Genomic DNA, 16,631 nt, shown 5'->3' on the forward strand with positions numbered 1-16,631 from the left:
GTTTGTTTCTGTTTTGTTTGTTTATTTTGTTCTTTAGATTCTAGATGTAAGTGAAATCATAGAGCATTTGTCTTTCTCTGTCTGACTTACTCCACTTAGCACAATACCTTCAAGGTTCACCCATGTTTTTGCAAATGGCAAGATTTCATTCTTTTTATGGCTGAGTAATATTCCATTGTACATTGTACCACCTCTTTTTTATCCATTTATCCATTGATGGATACCAAGGTTGCCACCATATCTTGACTGTTGAAAGCAATGCTATAATGAACATATAGATTCACTTGTGCCTTTGAAGTAGTATTTTGAGTTTCTTTGGATAAATACCCAGGAATGGAATTACTGGGTCCTTCTTTGTCTCTTGTTAATAGTCTTTGTTTTAAAATCTATTTGTCTTATATGGTATTGTTACCCCAGCTTTTTTGTCTGTTTGCATTTTCATGAAACATCTTTTTCTCTCCCTTTACTTTCAGTCTGTGTGTCTTTCAATCTGAAGTGAGTCTCTTATAGGCAGCATATATAAGGGTCTTATTTTCTAATCTATTCAGCTACCTTATCTTTTGATTGGAGCACCTAATCCATTTACATTCAAAGTAATTATTGATAGATATGTAGTTATTGCCATTATATTATTCATAATTTTGATCTTTTTTTCTGTTGTCTTCTTCATCTTAAAGAAGTTCCTCTAGCATTTCTTATAATACTGGCTTAGCGGTGATGAACTCCTTTAGCTTTTCCTTGTCTGGGAAGCTTTTTATCTGTCCTTTAATTCTAACTGATAGCTTTGCCAGTGCCTTCTGATGTGCTAAGTTTCTGTTGAGAAATCAGTTGATAGTCTTATGGGAGCTCTCTTGTAGGTAGCTAATTGCTTTTCTCTTGATGCTTTTAAGATTCTTTGTTTGTCTTTAACCTTCGACATTTTAATTATGATGTCTCTTGGCGTGGACCTCTTTAGGTTCATCTTGTTTGGAACGCTGCACTTCCTGAGCTTGCATGTCTATTTCTTTTACCAGGTTAGGGAAGTTTTTCATCATTATTTCTTCAAAAAGGTTCTCAATCTCTTGTTTTCTCTCTTCTCCTTCTGGTATCCCTCTAATGCCAGTTTTGGCATTTTTCATGTTGTCTCAGAGACTCCTTAAGCTATCTTATTTTTTCTTTTATTCTTTTTTCTTGTTGCTGTTCTGATTTGGTGTTTTCTGCTACCTTATCTTCTAAATCACTAAAAGATAAACTGCTTTGTCTAATCTACTGTTGATTCTTCATTTCAGTTATCGTATTCTTCATTTCTGACTGGCTCTTTTTTATGTTTTCTATCTCTATTTTTATGTTTTATGTTTATCTTTGTTAAAGTTCTCACTGAGTTCATCAACTCTTCCCCTAAGTTCATTGAGCATCCTTTTAAGCAGCGTTTTAAACTCTGCATCTGGTAGATTGCTTGTCTCCATTTTGTTTAGTTCTTTTTCTGGAGCTTTGTTCTGTTCTTTTATTCGGGACATGTTTCTTTGTCTCTCTGCTTTGGCTGCCTCTCCGTGTTTGTTTCTATGTATGAAGTAGAGTGATTAGGTCTCTTGATCTTAGTAGAGCGACCTTATAAAGTAGATGTACTGTGGGGCTCAGTGGCGCAGTCTACCTAGTCACCTGAGCTGGGTGCTCCAGGTGTGTCCCTTGTATGGGTTGTGCATACCATCCTTGTGTAGTTGAGCCTTGGTTGATGTTTGCATGTCAGTTGGAGGGACTGACTGATCCTTGAGCTGATTTGTTATGAGGACTGGCAGGTGACTACAGTGGAAGAGCTGTTGTGCAGAGGCTGATCCTATAGCACAGAATTTGCTTTAGCAGTGTTCTGATGCCTCACCAGTCTGCCCTTTCAGTGTGTAATTCTTGGATGTGGCCCCAGGTAACGCCCCGGCTTAGACTGAAGACAGCAACTGGGAGTGTAGACTGGTGCCTCCTGTGAGGGGCCCCACTGCTGGCCAAATTCAGCCACAGCCCCCCTCCTGGGGCCACCAGGCACAAGCCACCAAGCAATCCACAATGGCCACCACCCATGCCGGTCTTGGATGGGCCAAGCCATGAACAGAGGCCGGCTGCTGCTATTGCTGGGCTTGGGACTCTTCAGCAAGAGGTACAGGGCATTTCGAAGCCAGTTACCTACTGTTTAGGTTTTGTGAACCTTTGAGAGATTTTAGGATAGCCCACAGCATGAGCCAAGATAGGTCATTTGTATGGAAAATCAACTGGAAGTGGCTTGGGTGAGCCTGCAAGTTGGGAGGGGTAGGTTCTCAGAGAATCGCCAGGGCGGGACAACCAGTGTTAGTCAAGAAGATAGAGACTCAGATATAGTGCATGCCTGCATATGCTGGATTGGGGGAGGGCTCGACCAAGAAACAGCGACCTCTGCCAGGACTTCTGTCTAGGAGAAAGCTGCCCCTCCAACCCTCGCCCTGAAGCTAGACAATTTAGTTCTTCCCTGTATGTCCCTGGCACCTTTTGAGCTGCTGAGCCAGTGCTGGATCTCAGCGCAAGTTCATCAGTGGGTAAGTCCATGTACTGGCCCTTTAAGAGGAACACCTGGGACTACCACAGCTCTCCTTCCAATTCAGCCACAATCTGCTAATTTTCACATCCAGATTTTGTGGGGCTTTTTATTCCCAGCACTGGAACCCTGGGTTGGGGAGTCTGTCATGGGGGTTGAGACTCCTCGCTCCTCTGGGGAAACCTCCTCTGCAGGCAAGATATCCCTTCCAACTTTTAACTGCTACACACAAGTGTGGGATTAGCCCTTCCTTTCATATCTCTGCCCCTCCTACCAGTTTTGAGGTAGCTTCCATTCAGCTAGACTTCAGGTGATTTATCAATGTGGTTGTTCTGAAGTTTAGTTGTAATTTTGATCTGATTGTAAGAGCAGGCAAGCACAGTGTTTATCTACTCCATCATCTTGACCAGATCCTATCATTTATGTTTTTAATAATATAACAGGTATATATACGTATAGGTGTAGACATAGATATGTACTCAAAATAACTCAGGAAGGATAAGTTAAAAAATGGCAACTGATTGCCTCTGAGAAAAGAAACTGGAAGGCAGGGATATTTTCACTGTATATCTTTTCAACTGAATTTTGTATAATGTATTACTTTAAAAATAAATAATAAAATATGTGAGAGGTGTCTTAGAAGCCAGCCATTGTAGAAAGAAGCCAAACCATTGAATGATGCAGGATCATGTGAAGAGAAAGGTCCAACCAATTGCTATACCAACCCCCAGATACAAGAGTGAAACCACTGTGGACATTCCAGCCTCAACTGAGTTCCTGATTGAAGCTTAATATGTACCCCAGGTCACCCAGCTGAGCACAGCCAGCCAACTCACAGATTCATGAGGAATAATAAATCATTTTTGTTTGAAATCACTAAAACACACACAGAGGCACACAGACACATACAAAGAAAAAAGAAAAATACATGAGAGTAAAAAAAAGAGAGAGAAGAAATGTTGGATGCACAATGATGACTTTTCCAAAGAAGAATTCCAAGATAAGTGTGAGATGTTTTGGGGTCATTTTTATTACTGTTAAGAGACAGCAAATAGTTAACTGGGTACACAATAACAGTCCTGGATGAGGGCATCCCACAGTAGGGATTTAGTGGTACAATAGAAAGCACATGGATTTAAATTCTTAACAAGTTTCTTCTTAACCCCGCAAACTGCAATTAAACAGTGATAATAACACACATTTTACAGAGCTCTTGTGAGGCTTGGAGATTATTCCCACAGATGATTCTATGGCTAAAATATAGTGGGTATAATAGTGGATATAATAATCACTGACTTCAACCACTAACCCTCCGCCTCAGCTGTATCAGTTACCGAATGCTCTGTAACAAAATGTCCTAAAATTTAATGGCTTAAAATAACAAGAATTATTTATTATCTCGTGGTTTCTGTTGATAAGAATTTCAGAACAGCTCATCTGGCCAGTTCTCTCTTGAGGCTTCTCATTAGGTCGCAGTCATCAGGAAGTAGGATAGGGCTAGAGGATCCACTCCCACTCACTCATGTGGCTATTAGCAGGAAGCCTCAGTTACTCTCCAAATGGCTCCTTCCTCAAGACTGCTCAAGTTTCCTCACAATGTGGTGGCCAGTTTACCCCAAGGTGAGACATTTTTGGATGTCACATGCAATCATACAAGTTAGACACGATTCAGTGTCAGAGGGAATTTCACAGGGGCATAAATTCCTAATGGAAAGGAACATTGGGGGGCTATTATGAGTTTAGTTGTGTACCTCCATATTCATACATTGAAGTTCTAAGCCCCAGTACTTCAGAATGTGACTATATTTGGAGACAGGCTCTTTTAAGAGGTAATTAAGCTATGCTTCAGGAGTGATGGGCTGGGATCCTTCCAATTGCCAGGATTGACAGACACAAAAAGAGTGAAACTGAATCTCAAATTGAGGTTCTCAACTGAATGTCACCTACCAAGTCATCATTGATGAGTACAGGTGACCTGACTCCTTTGAGTGATCATGTGAGTTCAGGGCCAACAGCATTGATAAAGGGGGATAGAGAGGAAGCATAAGAAATATCTTTGAGAGACAGAAATAAATAGTAAGAAGCAGAACATGGGCCCTTACCTCTGACAACTCTCTCCATCTTCCAAAGGGAAATTTTTCTTGCCTTCTGAGGAAATGATGCCAGCTTATCTTTATTGAGGGCTAACTCTACTAGGCATGATTCTAAATGCATCACGGACTACCACGTTTAATCTTCTCAACAAGCCTGAGAAGAAGGCAATTACTATCACTACTGTACAGGTAAGGAATTTGAGGCATTGCAAGGTTAAATAATCTGCCCAAGGTCACACAGCTTGTAAGAAGATGTGATAGTGTATACCACGCAGAGGGGGACCTGCCTACGCCAAAATTCTCAACCTCTGTGTTCTACACTTTTCTAGGACACAATAGCAAGTGTTTGATGGAGCAGAGAGGGTGTTCTGTGTGGTGGTCACCATCCAGGTGCCCCAGGAATGAATGAAACCAACATTTCTACAAAGACACAAGCCATGGATAATTCCAGATGATAAGAAGTGTAATGTTCAATACCCAGGGAACTGTCACCTTGTAAACATAAAGACATAGCTATCAAATTAAATGGCATTTATTATGCAAAACCCTTTGGTTTTAACCTGCCTGTGAGTTGTAAGAGCAGGCCTAGAGCATCCCTTTGTTTCCAATCCTTGTTGTTAGGAGTACTTGTTGAACCCTGATAAGTGCATCCAAGTGGCAAACAATTATGAAATCCACCAAATGATTTTTGAGGAGAATCTCAGCATTCAAAGATTGTTCATACATGGTATCAGCGCTGCAGGAATGCAGGGCTGCTGCTCATGCTCCCAGGGATACAGGGCTGCAGTGCAGAACCAAGCTGCCAGGCAGTCCTGTAGGGAGAAAAGAGTACAAGGATTTAGCACAACACATCTATTGCCTCTGAGGTTTCCTCTTTGTCAACAAAGAGATAATCTTGGAGACCTCATGAAGGCACAAATTAAAGGACTTCGGTGGAAATAATAGGCACACAAGAGCTGTGAGACACTGAACTAATCTCATAGAAGAAGTGAGTCTCTACCTAAAGCCATTCAACTATTCTGTTATTCTCTTTTTTTGGCTGTTATTTAGCTTTCATATAATTTGTGTAATTTATAGACTTACACATTAGTTGTTGGTCTACATGATATGAAATCAGATGAGGGAATTTATGTTTTTATTTTATTTATTGGAATTTTGACCCAATTCTTATTGTTTTAAATTAGCTATTACAAATGCCTTTGAACAAAAGGCTCTTAGTCACTTTATGCTCTCCTGTATTAGTCGAGGTTCTCCAGAGAAACAGAACCAGTTAAAATAGATATAGATATCTGTTTCTATAGCTGTATCTATCTATATCTATCCATCTGGAGAGAGAAAGAGAGAAAGATTTTAAGAAAGTGGCTTATGCAACTGTTAGGGTTTGGAAGTCCAAAGTCCATAGGGAAGCACTGGACATTTCCACAGGAGTTGATGTTGTAGGTCTTAAGTCTGAAGGCAGTCTGGAGGCAAAATTCCTTCTTCTTCTGGGGATCTCAGTCTTTTTTCTTAAGGCCTTCAACTGATTTTATGAGGCCTATTTACATTATGAAGGGCAATCTGCTTCATTCAAAGTCTACTGATTTAAAAGTTAATCACATCTAAAAAAAAGAACTTCGCAACAACATCTAGACTGGTGTTTGACCAAACAACTGTGCACCATGGTCTAGCCAAGTTGACACATAAAATTAACCATCACATTTCCCCTCTTGACCACTATCACTTCCCACCAAGAATGGCATCTTACCTTCTAGTTCCTGCCTTTCCACTTCCTGGTGACTTATGACCTCCCCTGCACCCATCATGCTTATCTATCTTTATCTCTATTTTTATCTCTAGATCTTTGCTAACATTGTAGCCACTAGATACATGTGTCCTCTAAAATTTAAACTTTCATTAATTAAAATTAAATGAAATTAAAAATTCAGTTCCTCAGTTTCACAAGCCACATTCAATTGCTCAATAGACACATGTGGCTAGTGGCCACCATATTGGATAGCACAGAATGGAACATTTCCATCATTTCCCATTAGAGAGCTGGTCTAGATGGTTCTTCGCTGTGGCTTTGCCTTTACTATCTAGGCATCTCTCCTCAGATATTGACTCTTAATGTCAGAGTTCTAGGTTTGCAGTCTCTTTGACCATCTGGATAGTTACATAAATCCTCAATGAGAATGTCGTGGAAAGATATTTTGATGCATCTATGTAATTGTTACATGGAATGCTTGTGTATTAGTCAAGATTAGTAATACCAGCTGCTAAAACAAACACCTACAAAACATCAGTGACTCAATACAATAAAGGTTTATTTCTTGCCCAAGAACAGTCCTGTGCCCTTTTAGTCATCCACTCTTCTTCCAGGGTCTCAGAGCTTTCCATTGGATCCTCTGCATCTAGCTAACCAACTAATGAAAAATGGAGATGATGCACAGTGTTTAGAGGCCAGGCCTGGAAGTGGCTGTATCACTTCTCACATTTCATTGACTAGATTAAGTAATATAGACCCATCTAACTGCGAGAACAAATGAGAAATGTAGTCTTTCTGAGTGCCAAGGAAGAAAATTACATGGTATATATTTTACACATCACATACAATAAAACCAAAAAATATCAGTAGTTGTCAAATGATGAGTTTTAAGGTCATATGGAATGGAGGATAAGAAAGGATGAACTTTGGAATTGGAACAGGTCTGTTTGCAAATTTAGCACTACTCCTGGCAGCGTGATTACAGGCCAGTCGCTTAGACTTAAGTGTCCTCAAAAGACTGTCATGGTGTTTAAATGGGGCAATAAATGCTTATACCAGTGTGAATGTTCAATGGCAGAAGGGGTTACATACATACATACATTTGACAACATAGCCTTTACTCCTACCTTGAATTTTTGAGTCATCACTACTAACAAATCAAATTTTCTAATAGCATTGGATACAATGTTTAACCTTTCTTCATAGTAATTGAAAAATGAAATACTTTCCCATATTCATGTCTATTTTGGGTTGAATCATGTCCCCAATTTGTACATGGAAGTCCCTACTCCCAATACCTCAGAATGTGACCTTATTTGGAAATAAGATCATTGCAGATGTAATTAATTGAGATGAGGCTATACTAGAAGAAGATGGATCCCTAATTGAAAATGGCTGGTAAACCATCAGAAAGTAAGAAAGGGGCATGGAACAGATTTTCCCTAACAGCCCTCGGAAGGAACCAACTCTGCCTTTATCTCAACACCTTTATCTCAAGACTTCTGGCTCCCAGAACTATGACACTATAAATTTTTGTTATTTAAGCACCCAGTTCGTGTTACAAAAAACAGCAGTTTCATATGGTTCACCCTAAAGATCCATTTGACTATTGGGCTTTCCTTGCTGTTTGCCTAATGGGGCTATTAGGGGCCCATTTTTTGAACTAGACTCATTAATATTACATAGATTGCTAGGCCCTTACCTTCTCTGAACCTTATTCTTCCTCTAGAAAATAAGGACGTGAAGCTAGATTCTTTCTAACTTCCACCTAAGACATTTTGTGGCTTATAGAAAGCTTCGCCAATCTAGGCAGACTTGTTGGCCTGTGGTTCAGGTAAGTTAAAAGCAGAGCTGCTTAGAGAAGTCAGCTCTGCTAATATAAAGGGATTTAATGCTATATCTATCTATATCTATCTATATCTATATCTATATCTATATCTATATCTATATCTATATCTATCTATACATATATATATGCCTTACTGTTGAATTGTACACCTGAAACTTACTTAAAAAAAGGGAGGAGATTTAAGAACAATATTAAAAGAGAGTGCTCCAGCAAATTAAATATTCAAAGTGAAGAATCTCACTGAATTTATTAGGTCGGTCACCTTTTAGAATGCATAATTTTAGCATAAATAGTCTAGAAATATCCATTTAGTTTGCTATGTACTATTGTTAATAAAGGGGGTCCTGCATCTAGATTTGTCATATCATTAATAATTCAATCATAGAATGCAAATTATAATTATTTTGAATTATCTATTTACCATTTAATTGTATTTAATCTTATAGTCTCTTAAAATGGCCTAATAAAAGTTTGGGATGCTAAATGACTGCCTTGTCTACTTTGTATATTTGCTGAAAATAATGAGTTATGTTAATTGTTTGGGGGATTTCTTTTTTTATTTTATTTTATAATTTATGCCTACAGCACCTGGTCTTCATAGGTGGTCTCCCATCCAAGTACTAACCAGGCCCAACCCTGCTTAGCTTCTGAGACCAAACTTCGGGGTTGTTCAGGGTGGCATGGCCATAGACCATGGACCATGACCCCACTGGGGCTCAAACCCAGAACCTTCTGTGTGTAAAGCAGACATGCTAACCACTATATTATGGAACCACATCCTGGGGGATTTCTTTTTTCCTCTGCAAACTAATTTGGGTGAGGATGGACCTAAAAAAAATCCTAAAAACATGCTTTTTTCCTCCCCAGGGTTGTACTAAATCTCGATTTTAGTGTTTGCACTAAAATCAATAAGGTAAAACTGTGTATACTACCATGACATCAATTTAGTATAATAAAAGTAACAACAGTAGATGTTAGATCTGGACCAGAGGGCCCCTATTCTACTTCTGTATATTAGAGGCTGTTCTGGCCCTTGTCTGGCCATGCCACTCCATACAAGGCAGGGAGGCCTCAGGGCCAGGGAGGATCCCTGCCTGGAGTGTTCTCTCTCTCTCTTTCTCTCTCTCTCTCTCTCTCTCTCTCAACACACACACCCTTTCTAGAACACATTCCAGGTACCAACCGCGCTGATATTTCCTGCTCAAAGGGGCCCAAGCTTCTTTCCAAGGCCTTTAAAGACCTCTAGCCTAGGTCCCTCATCACTAGTGTGCACACTCTCAGGCCTGAAGAGTGGCCAAGAGGAGGCTGAGGTGGGATTAAGGATAGGGCTGAAAACTTGTGGACTGGGATGGGGGTCAAGGGATGGGGTGGGTGGAAAGACACACACATCCCTGCCTGTGTGTGAAGATCCTCACAGTACAGGACTGAGCCTGGGGTGAGAAATAGGGGGTGCGCTGGGGAAGGAGTCAGAGAACTAAATTCTTCTGTTGCCTTCTGGATTCTAATGAAGGCACATTGATCAAGGTAGGAGAAAAGACATCTAAAATTTCTCATCTTGATTTATAATTTTTTAATATTTCAACGGATCATATGAGGACCATTTGTACTCTTGCTCTCATTCATACTCCATTCATACTCTTGCTCTGGACCTGGCAAATGCAAAGGAAAGACTGAATAACATCATAATTTTATTTTATTTTTTTATTTCTTATTATTTATGCCTACAGCACCTGGTCTTCCTAGGTGGTCTCCCATCTAAGTACTAACCAGGCCCGGCCTTGCTTAGCTTCTGAGATCAGACATCTGGTTTGTTTAGGGTGGCATGGCGGTAGACCATGGACTGTGGCTCCACTGGGGCAGGAACCCAGGACCTTCTGTGTGTAAAGCAAACATGCTAACCGCTACTCTATGGAACCACATCCAACATCATAATTTTATATTGTCAACCTATGAGTGGTCCATCTCTCTTGCTAATGACTGATTTACTAGTTTAAGTCACACCTTACATATAAATAAATGAAATTAATGACTGAGAAAAGAAACCAAAAGAAATGAAGAATAACAGACTAAAGAAACTCTATAGTTTATTTTGTTCTGCCCTGTGGGTTTTAGAATATGGTTGTCTTTCTTTGTGAAGCTTTTTCCCCAAATTGATGATGATGATGATAAAAACTTATGTTTTCTATGTGCTAGGCCCTGTTCTAAACACATACATTACTGAATCTAATCATTTTAACAGCTGCATAGGTAGGTCTTGCAGTAACATCCTCTCGTTTTACATATGAGGAGCCCTAGGCTTCAAGAGGGTGGCTTGCACATGGCTGGTTACACAGTTGAGCAGCGGAAGAGGGGATTTGAGCTTAGGCAGCCTGATTTAAGAATCCCTGCTGAAGGATTCTACAGGTGTTTGTCCACGAGGATGTCTGCACAAACAAACGTCTGCTTTGCAAACAACTTGTTGGCAACTTTCCCTTCCACCAACCTGTAATGTGACCTACAACACTAACCATATCCTTAGGGTTACCACGGATTCTTAAGTAAGGGGTTGTTCTGTCAGGGCTCAGTTACTTAGTTGAGGTTTTGTCTTTTTTGTGGTGCTGGAGGAAAAAAAAAAGCTTAGCACAGTGCCTGGCACTCCGCAAATCCTGGGAAGAAAGGAGAGAGAGGTGGCGGGAGGGAAAGAGAGAATTCGCTTTGTAAAATTAATGCAGTTTACCAAATACAAAAAAAATGATCACGTAAATTGCTCCCGCCCAGCCCCAATACACTGGGGGGCAGGACTTCTGACTTGGCCCTCAGAGAAGGGCCGCGGAGGAGGCTTAGGGTCTCTCCGCTGAGAATTGGGAGGAGTTAGGAGTAAAGAAGACGCCTTTCTCTAGGCAGAAGCCGCCCGCCTCACCACGGGTGCAGCATCGGCCCGCCCCCTCCGAGGCATCCGGCTCCCGCTTCCACCACGCCCCGCCTCCTTCCTGCCCCTCCACGGCGCCCCACCTCCGTCCCGCCCCCTGAAGGTCTCTGCCCCGCCCCCTGCGTGGCGCCGGGGCGCCGTGGTTACCCGCGGTGCATGGTGGGGCCGTCGCCTCGGACAACCTGGTCCCATGGCTGCCGCGAGGTGGTCCTGATCCATCCAGCGTGGTGGCGGCGGCGGCTACAGCGGCTGCGGCGGCATGCGCCGGGCCTCCGCACTGTCCGCGCCCCTGGCGAGCCCTGACTACTACGAGAGGCTGGGCCGCCTCCAGCATGGGCTGCGGGACAGGTACGGCCTATCCGAGCGGGGTCGGAGAATCGGCCTTCGCCGATGGTCAGCTGGTGCCCTACTCCCTACTCCTTCCCACCTCCCAGCCCGTGGTTCCGCTGGGCCCGGGTCTGTCCGCCACGACCCCCGATCCCCCAAACTCCCAGTGGGGCCTGAAGGACGAAGTTTACCGGGTGTATTGGAGATCTCCCGCTGGAAGATACGGCCGTGTCACCGAATTTGCCCAGATATGAGAGTTCTCCTGCCTGTCATTTTCAGTCAAGCCTTGTGAATTTCTCTAGTCCCCATCTACACGTCTCCTCCCCAGTTTCTCTTCAAATCGCCATCCCACCCAGAGAGCTGCACTGCAGGAATGATGAAAGGTCTAAGAACGCGCGCGTGCGTGCGTGTATGAAGCATATATCCTATTTAAATACAAGAGAATTTAGGGCCAGATTTCCAGCGAAAGAATGAATTTCCAGCGAGAGAAGTTCAGCTTCCACAAGGTTCCTATTATCTTGATTAATAACTTGATTAAGCCATGAAAGATGAGAAGCACTGAAAACAACTAGATCTAAGAGTATGTAAAAAGAAAATTTTAAAATAATCTACTATAAATAACCACATAAAAGATAAGTTATTGGAACTATTATTTAGTTACTAAATTAATTGAAATTAGATATTAATTGACAAAAAAGGAAATAGTTTTTTGAATCTCTTGATAAAACATTTAATGAGTGTTAAAAGCTACAAAATCAGTGAAGAGGAGAGCCGTGTGTGACAATTTTAAAATGACAATTATATGTAAGGTAAAGGCAGGAATAAGTGGTTTTGAAAGGAATTATAGTCATGCTAGCTTTAATTTTTGTCACGTATTCATAGAACATCTACGATAGGCCTTCTTTGTCCTAACCGTAATTCACCTCTTAATCTTTTCTACATCCTATTTTCTTTCTGACATATTTTCTTCACCCACCCCAATGACCTCCTCACCCCCAACTTTTAGAAAATTGCTTCCTGCAGTTCACTCTCTGCACCAACTATTGAGCAACCCATTCCCTACATGTGACCTCCACGTTCTTAAAGCAGTCTAGATAATGGCCTAAGTGACTCATTTTCTGCCTAGACTGAGAATTCCAGGAGGAGTGGAACCATATCTAGCTGAATCTTTTGCCAGAGTACTTGACATGGAGAAGGCTTGATAAATGTTTGTTGAATGAATGGAAGAAATCTCAGAGTCAACCAGGCAGTGTCCAAGAGTTATGCATGTCTTGTATAGAACCTAGTAGCCACACATTGCCACTAAATAATGACCATTTTCCAGTCAACCAGGAAAAGTGGACGGTGTGATATTTCAAAGATGGTATTAAGTATTTGCACATACCTGATAAAGAGACAAGACATTGCTCTGTACATCATCAGTACACTTAAAGTGCTTTTTGACTCTGTTTTGTTAGAAGAGTAACTTAGTTACTCCCTGGCCTTAGTTATTTTTATCTATTAGCCCAAGTTCTAATTTCAAAATGTTATTGCTTCAAATGGCATTCTTTTTGAACTAAGTTGTGAGTTACCAGTTTTTGCTTCCTGTGCTAGAATACCTGACTATTTATAGTCCTTATGGAATAATTGTGTATTATTGCTCACTTTATATTTAACACTTAATGTTTTAACTATTAAGCAAGGTAAGGCTGTTGAAATTATATAAGGAATTTGAGTCAAATTCTATAGCCTATTCATGGTTCTGCATTTAGAGGTTTGTTTTATTTTGAAGTCGGTAAAAATTTGTTGCTGCATATATTCATTTTTCATTTTAAAATTCTATAACTAACTAATGCATAATTAGTAAGTACAGAGGCAAATAACTTTGGGTACAAAAAAAAACTAAGTAGAAATGTGGAAACTTGGGTTCTAGTCTATGAACAGTTATGTGACCTCGAGCAGGTCATTCAGCTTCTTTGAACCTTGGTTCTTTGTCAGAAATGAGAGCCTTGACTAACATGCAAAGTAAGGCTACAGATTTTTTTTTTCCTCTCCAAGAGTAATGAGAATCAGAGTAAAAAAGTTGAAAGATGTAGTTTTGCAGAGAAAAATATATATCATTGTTTCTTATTTAAGTGTTTGGATGTAACTCCCCTCCCCTTTTTTTTTTAACCAATCCTAGTGACCACTAGGACCATTGTCTTCTAAAACTCAAGAGTAATTTTAAAGGCTGCAACCCTCAAAAATCACAGCTGCTTTATCAGTCCAGAAATTTCCTGTAAGTGGGAGAGAAAAAAAACTTGCCCTTTCTTGGCCCTCTTTGTGGTGGGTCATTGCAGTGTTAGCTGGTGTAATAACTGGGCCTTTCCATTGTAACTGGTATATTTCTAGCCCAAATTGTGTTAGTTGTAGTCACACATAGATGTTATTTTATGTCCTGAATTTTCTCCTTTTTGTATATAATATTTTCCATGCATTGTGGTAAAGTCAATCATTGAATATGAAAGAGCCTGGTGAAGTGACTTGTTACAGTGTGTTCAGTGCTGCAAGCATGGTGGAACATATAAGTGGAATTGACTCTTACAATTATATAAAAACATTCCTTTAAAAGGCCCATTAACCAGACCGTTTTTTTCAATGCCAATATTGATTCAGGGTGAGATATAATAGTTTATAAATTTACACTGAGATATTAGTTCAGTAAAGCTAAAGGTGGTATTGAAACAAAAACATAATAACAAGTGGCTTAAAAGGAGAAAACTAAACCATATGGCTTTGCTTTAAGGACTGCCTAGCTATGTAAAACTTAAAAGATCTGGAGGTGGGGATGCAGGTGACCGAAACCATGGACTGTGGGTATGTGTCCCACGACTAGGTGTTTCAAAGATTCTGAAACAGATTTAATAAGTAAGAATTGCAAGAAGATCCTCCTAATAAGCCTTTCTCTGGCTTTTTATTGGGATAAACATATTGTTTTAAATCTTAAATTTAAAATATATATGAAAGATAGCTTTTAGAGATACTGCAGCATGGATGAAGAGGTTAGGAATTGGGCCTGGGATGAAGAGTTAATGAGATTAGAATCATTTTGCCTGGAATAAAAGGCCAAGAGGCACTTGATTATGGTTTTTCAGTGTATGAAGTGCCACAACACAGAAGAAGTATGACCAGCAGATGTCTATCTACTGAAGATAGAGTAGAAACAAGGAAGTTTAACATACATTATTAAAAAGAACTTGGGAGCTGATGGATTCCCAGACTGGTTCTTTTTTTTTTTTTACTGGAAGTCATAGGTGAATTTTAAAAATTATTTTGAAATAAAGTCAAGTTTACAGAAAACTTCCAATTATAGGACACCTCTAATATTCTCTTCATTGTGTTTTCTGAACCATTTGAGAACTGCAGCTATAATGCCCCATAATTTCTAAAAACTTTAGTGTGTATTTTCAAAAAACAAGGATGCTCTCTTACATCAGGGGTCCCCAACCCCTGGGCAACAGACCAGTATGGTCTGTGGACTGTTAGGAACTAGGCTGGCTGCACAGCAGTAGATGAGCAGCGGGCCGAGAGCAAGGCTTCATCTGTATTTGCAGCCACTCTCCAGTGCTAGCATCACCACCTCAGCTCTACCTCAGATCATCAGGCATTAGATTCTCATAGGAGGACCGGTCCCTGGTGCCAAAAAGGTTGGGGACCACTGTCTTATATGATCACCATATAATCCTCCAGTCAGAGAATCAACATTGACATATAGACCCTGATCAAATTTCACCAACTGTCTATTTCACCAACTGTCTATTTCACCAACTGTCCTAACACTGTCTTTTTCCTTTTCTGGTCCAAGATTCCATGTATAAACCCATGTTGCATATGGTTGCCATATCTCTGCAGTCTCTCCCAGTCTGGAACTCTTCTTCAGTCTTTCTCTATCTTTCATGTTCCTGGCAGTTTCACAGAGTACAACTTTCATTCCAGAGGGTGATCCTCAAATTGGGTCCATCTGATGTTTCCTCATGACCAGACTCTGGTCATACTTTCTTAGCAGAAATACCACAGAAGTGTGAAGCATGACATCAGGGGCATAGGATCATAGATATATTTAAGGGTCTTTTTGTCCTTGTAATTTAATGACAAATTGCTCACACTGTTCAGTCATTCATTTTTCATGAACTAAATATCCTATTAATCACTGAACTTTAGAAGGAGAAAAAGTGACTAATAAAATTTTCCAGCATGGAAGCAATTATATCATATTTCCTTCTCTTCTAAATTCAGTCTTATTAATGAGAGAGTAATGATCTGTGAGAAGTGATTAGATTTAAAAATTGTGTTTCTATAATTTTTCTCTTTAATTTTTTTCCCTTTCTTAACATAGTCATATCCCAGCTAAGGAATAGATTGTATTCATGAAGCAAAGATTTGGTGTTTGGATTTTGTACCCCATTTTCCCATTAAAAGAATTTTGGTTAAATAGTGGGTTTCCATTCCAGATTATGATAGACAGAGAAATTTACTTAACCTATTCGTAGCTATAGGTTAAGAAATTTACTTAACCTATTTGTTTTTTTTTTTTTTAAGGGAAAAAATATCTGAAGGAAAACAAACTAATAATTAAGAACGAACAAATGGAATGTGGGCTTAGCCCCTTTCCCTCAGGACACTAACCTGAGCTCACCTTCTGTTGGAATCCTTGTCTTTGATTTACAGTTTTGTTTTGTTTTGTTTTGTTTTAGCAATTTGCTCTCAAACATGTGATTTCTTTGGCCTTTAGTTATTTTTAACTTAGGCTAGCAATGTGACTTCAGTTCAATGGGATTGAAGCTGGTATTTTGGTGGTGGTCAAACAGAGCCCTCTGTGGTTAAACCTCCCAAGGGCTCTTTTGAGGACTGGGATGGCTTTCTATTCAGCAGTTTTATCCCTCAAACCCTTGAATTGGCTACTGCTGCCTCCTCGACTACCCAGTTTCCCCCATCTCTTTTCCAGGCTACGTGTGCAGGGTAATCTTTCCCCTAGCTTACTTCCAGCTCTCACCTGAACATCACAGACTCTTTACTGGTAGTAGCCCCAGGGAATAGCAGTGACAAATAGTGACAAACCATGGCGATGTTACAAAGTTATAAAAGAAATTCCCCCAAATTTGAAGTGATAGTATTAGGGGAACTTGTCTTCATTAAATATGAGTGAGGCCAGGTCT

The 16,631-nt window shown here is 40.3% G+C and overlaps 1 protein-coding gene and 2 pseudogenes across 1 annotated transcript in view; 1 reads left to right on the plus strand and 2 right to left on the minus strand.

Moving 5' to 3' along the window:
* Window positions 1-8,798: 8,798 nt before the first annotated feature.
* On the minus strand, window positions 8,799-8,914 carry LOC111746798 (annotated as a pseudogene).
* A 1,026-nt stretch (window positions 8,915-9,940) lies between these two features.
* LOC111746862 lies at window positions 9,941-10,056 on the minus strand (annotated as a pseudogene).
* A 1,205-nt stretch (window positions 10,057-11,261) lies between these two features.
* The window catches only part of KIZ (kizuna centrosomal protein), a 135,815-nt gene continuing 130,445 nt past the window's right edge, over window positions 11,262-16,631 (plus strand). Inside the window, exon 1 of the mRNA XM_023536822.1 lies at window positions 11,262-11,478. Within this exon, the coding sequence (XP_023392590.1) occupies window positions 11,390-11,478 (89 nt within the window). The 5' untranslated portion in view covers window positions 11,262-11,389. The remainder of the gene's footprint in view (window positions 11,479-16,631) is intronic.

The sequence above is a fragment of the Pteropus vampyrus genome, unplaced genomic scaffold (assembly GCF_000151845.1).
Source record: "Pteropus vampyrus isolate Shadow unplaced genomic scaffold, Pvam_2.0 Scaffold7, whole genome shotgun sequence".
Lineage (NCBI taxonomy): Eukaryota > Metazoa > Chordata > Mammalia > Chiroptera > Pteropodidae > Pteropus > Pteropus vampyrus.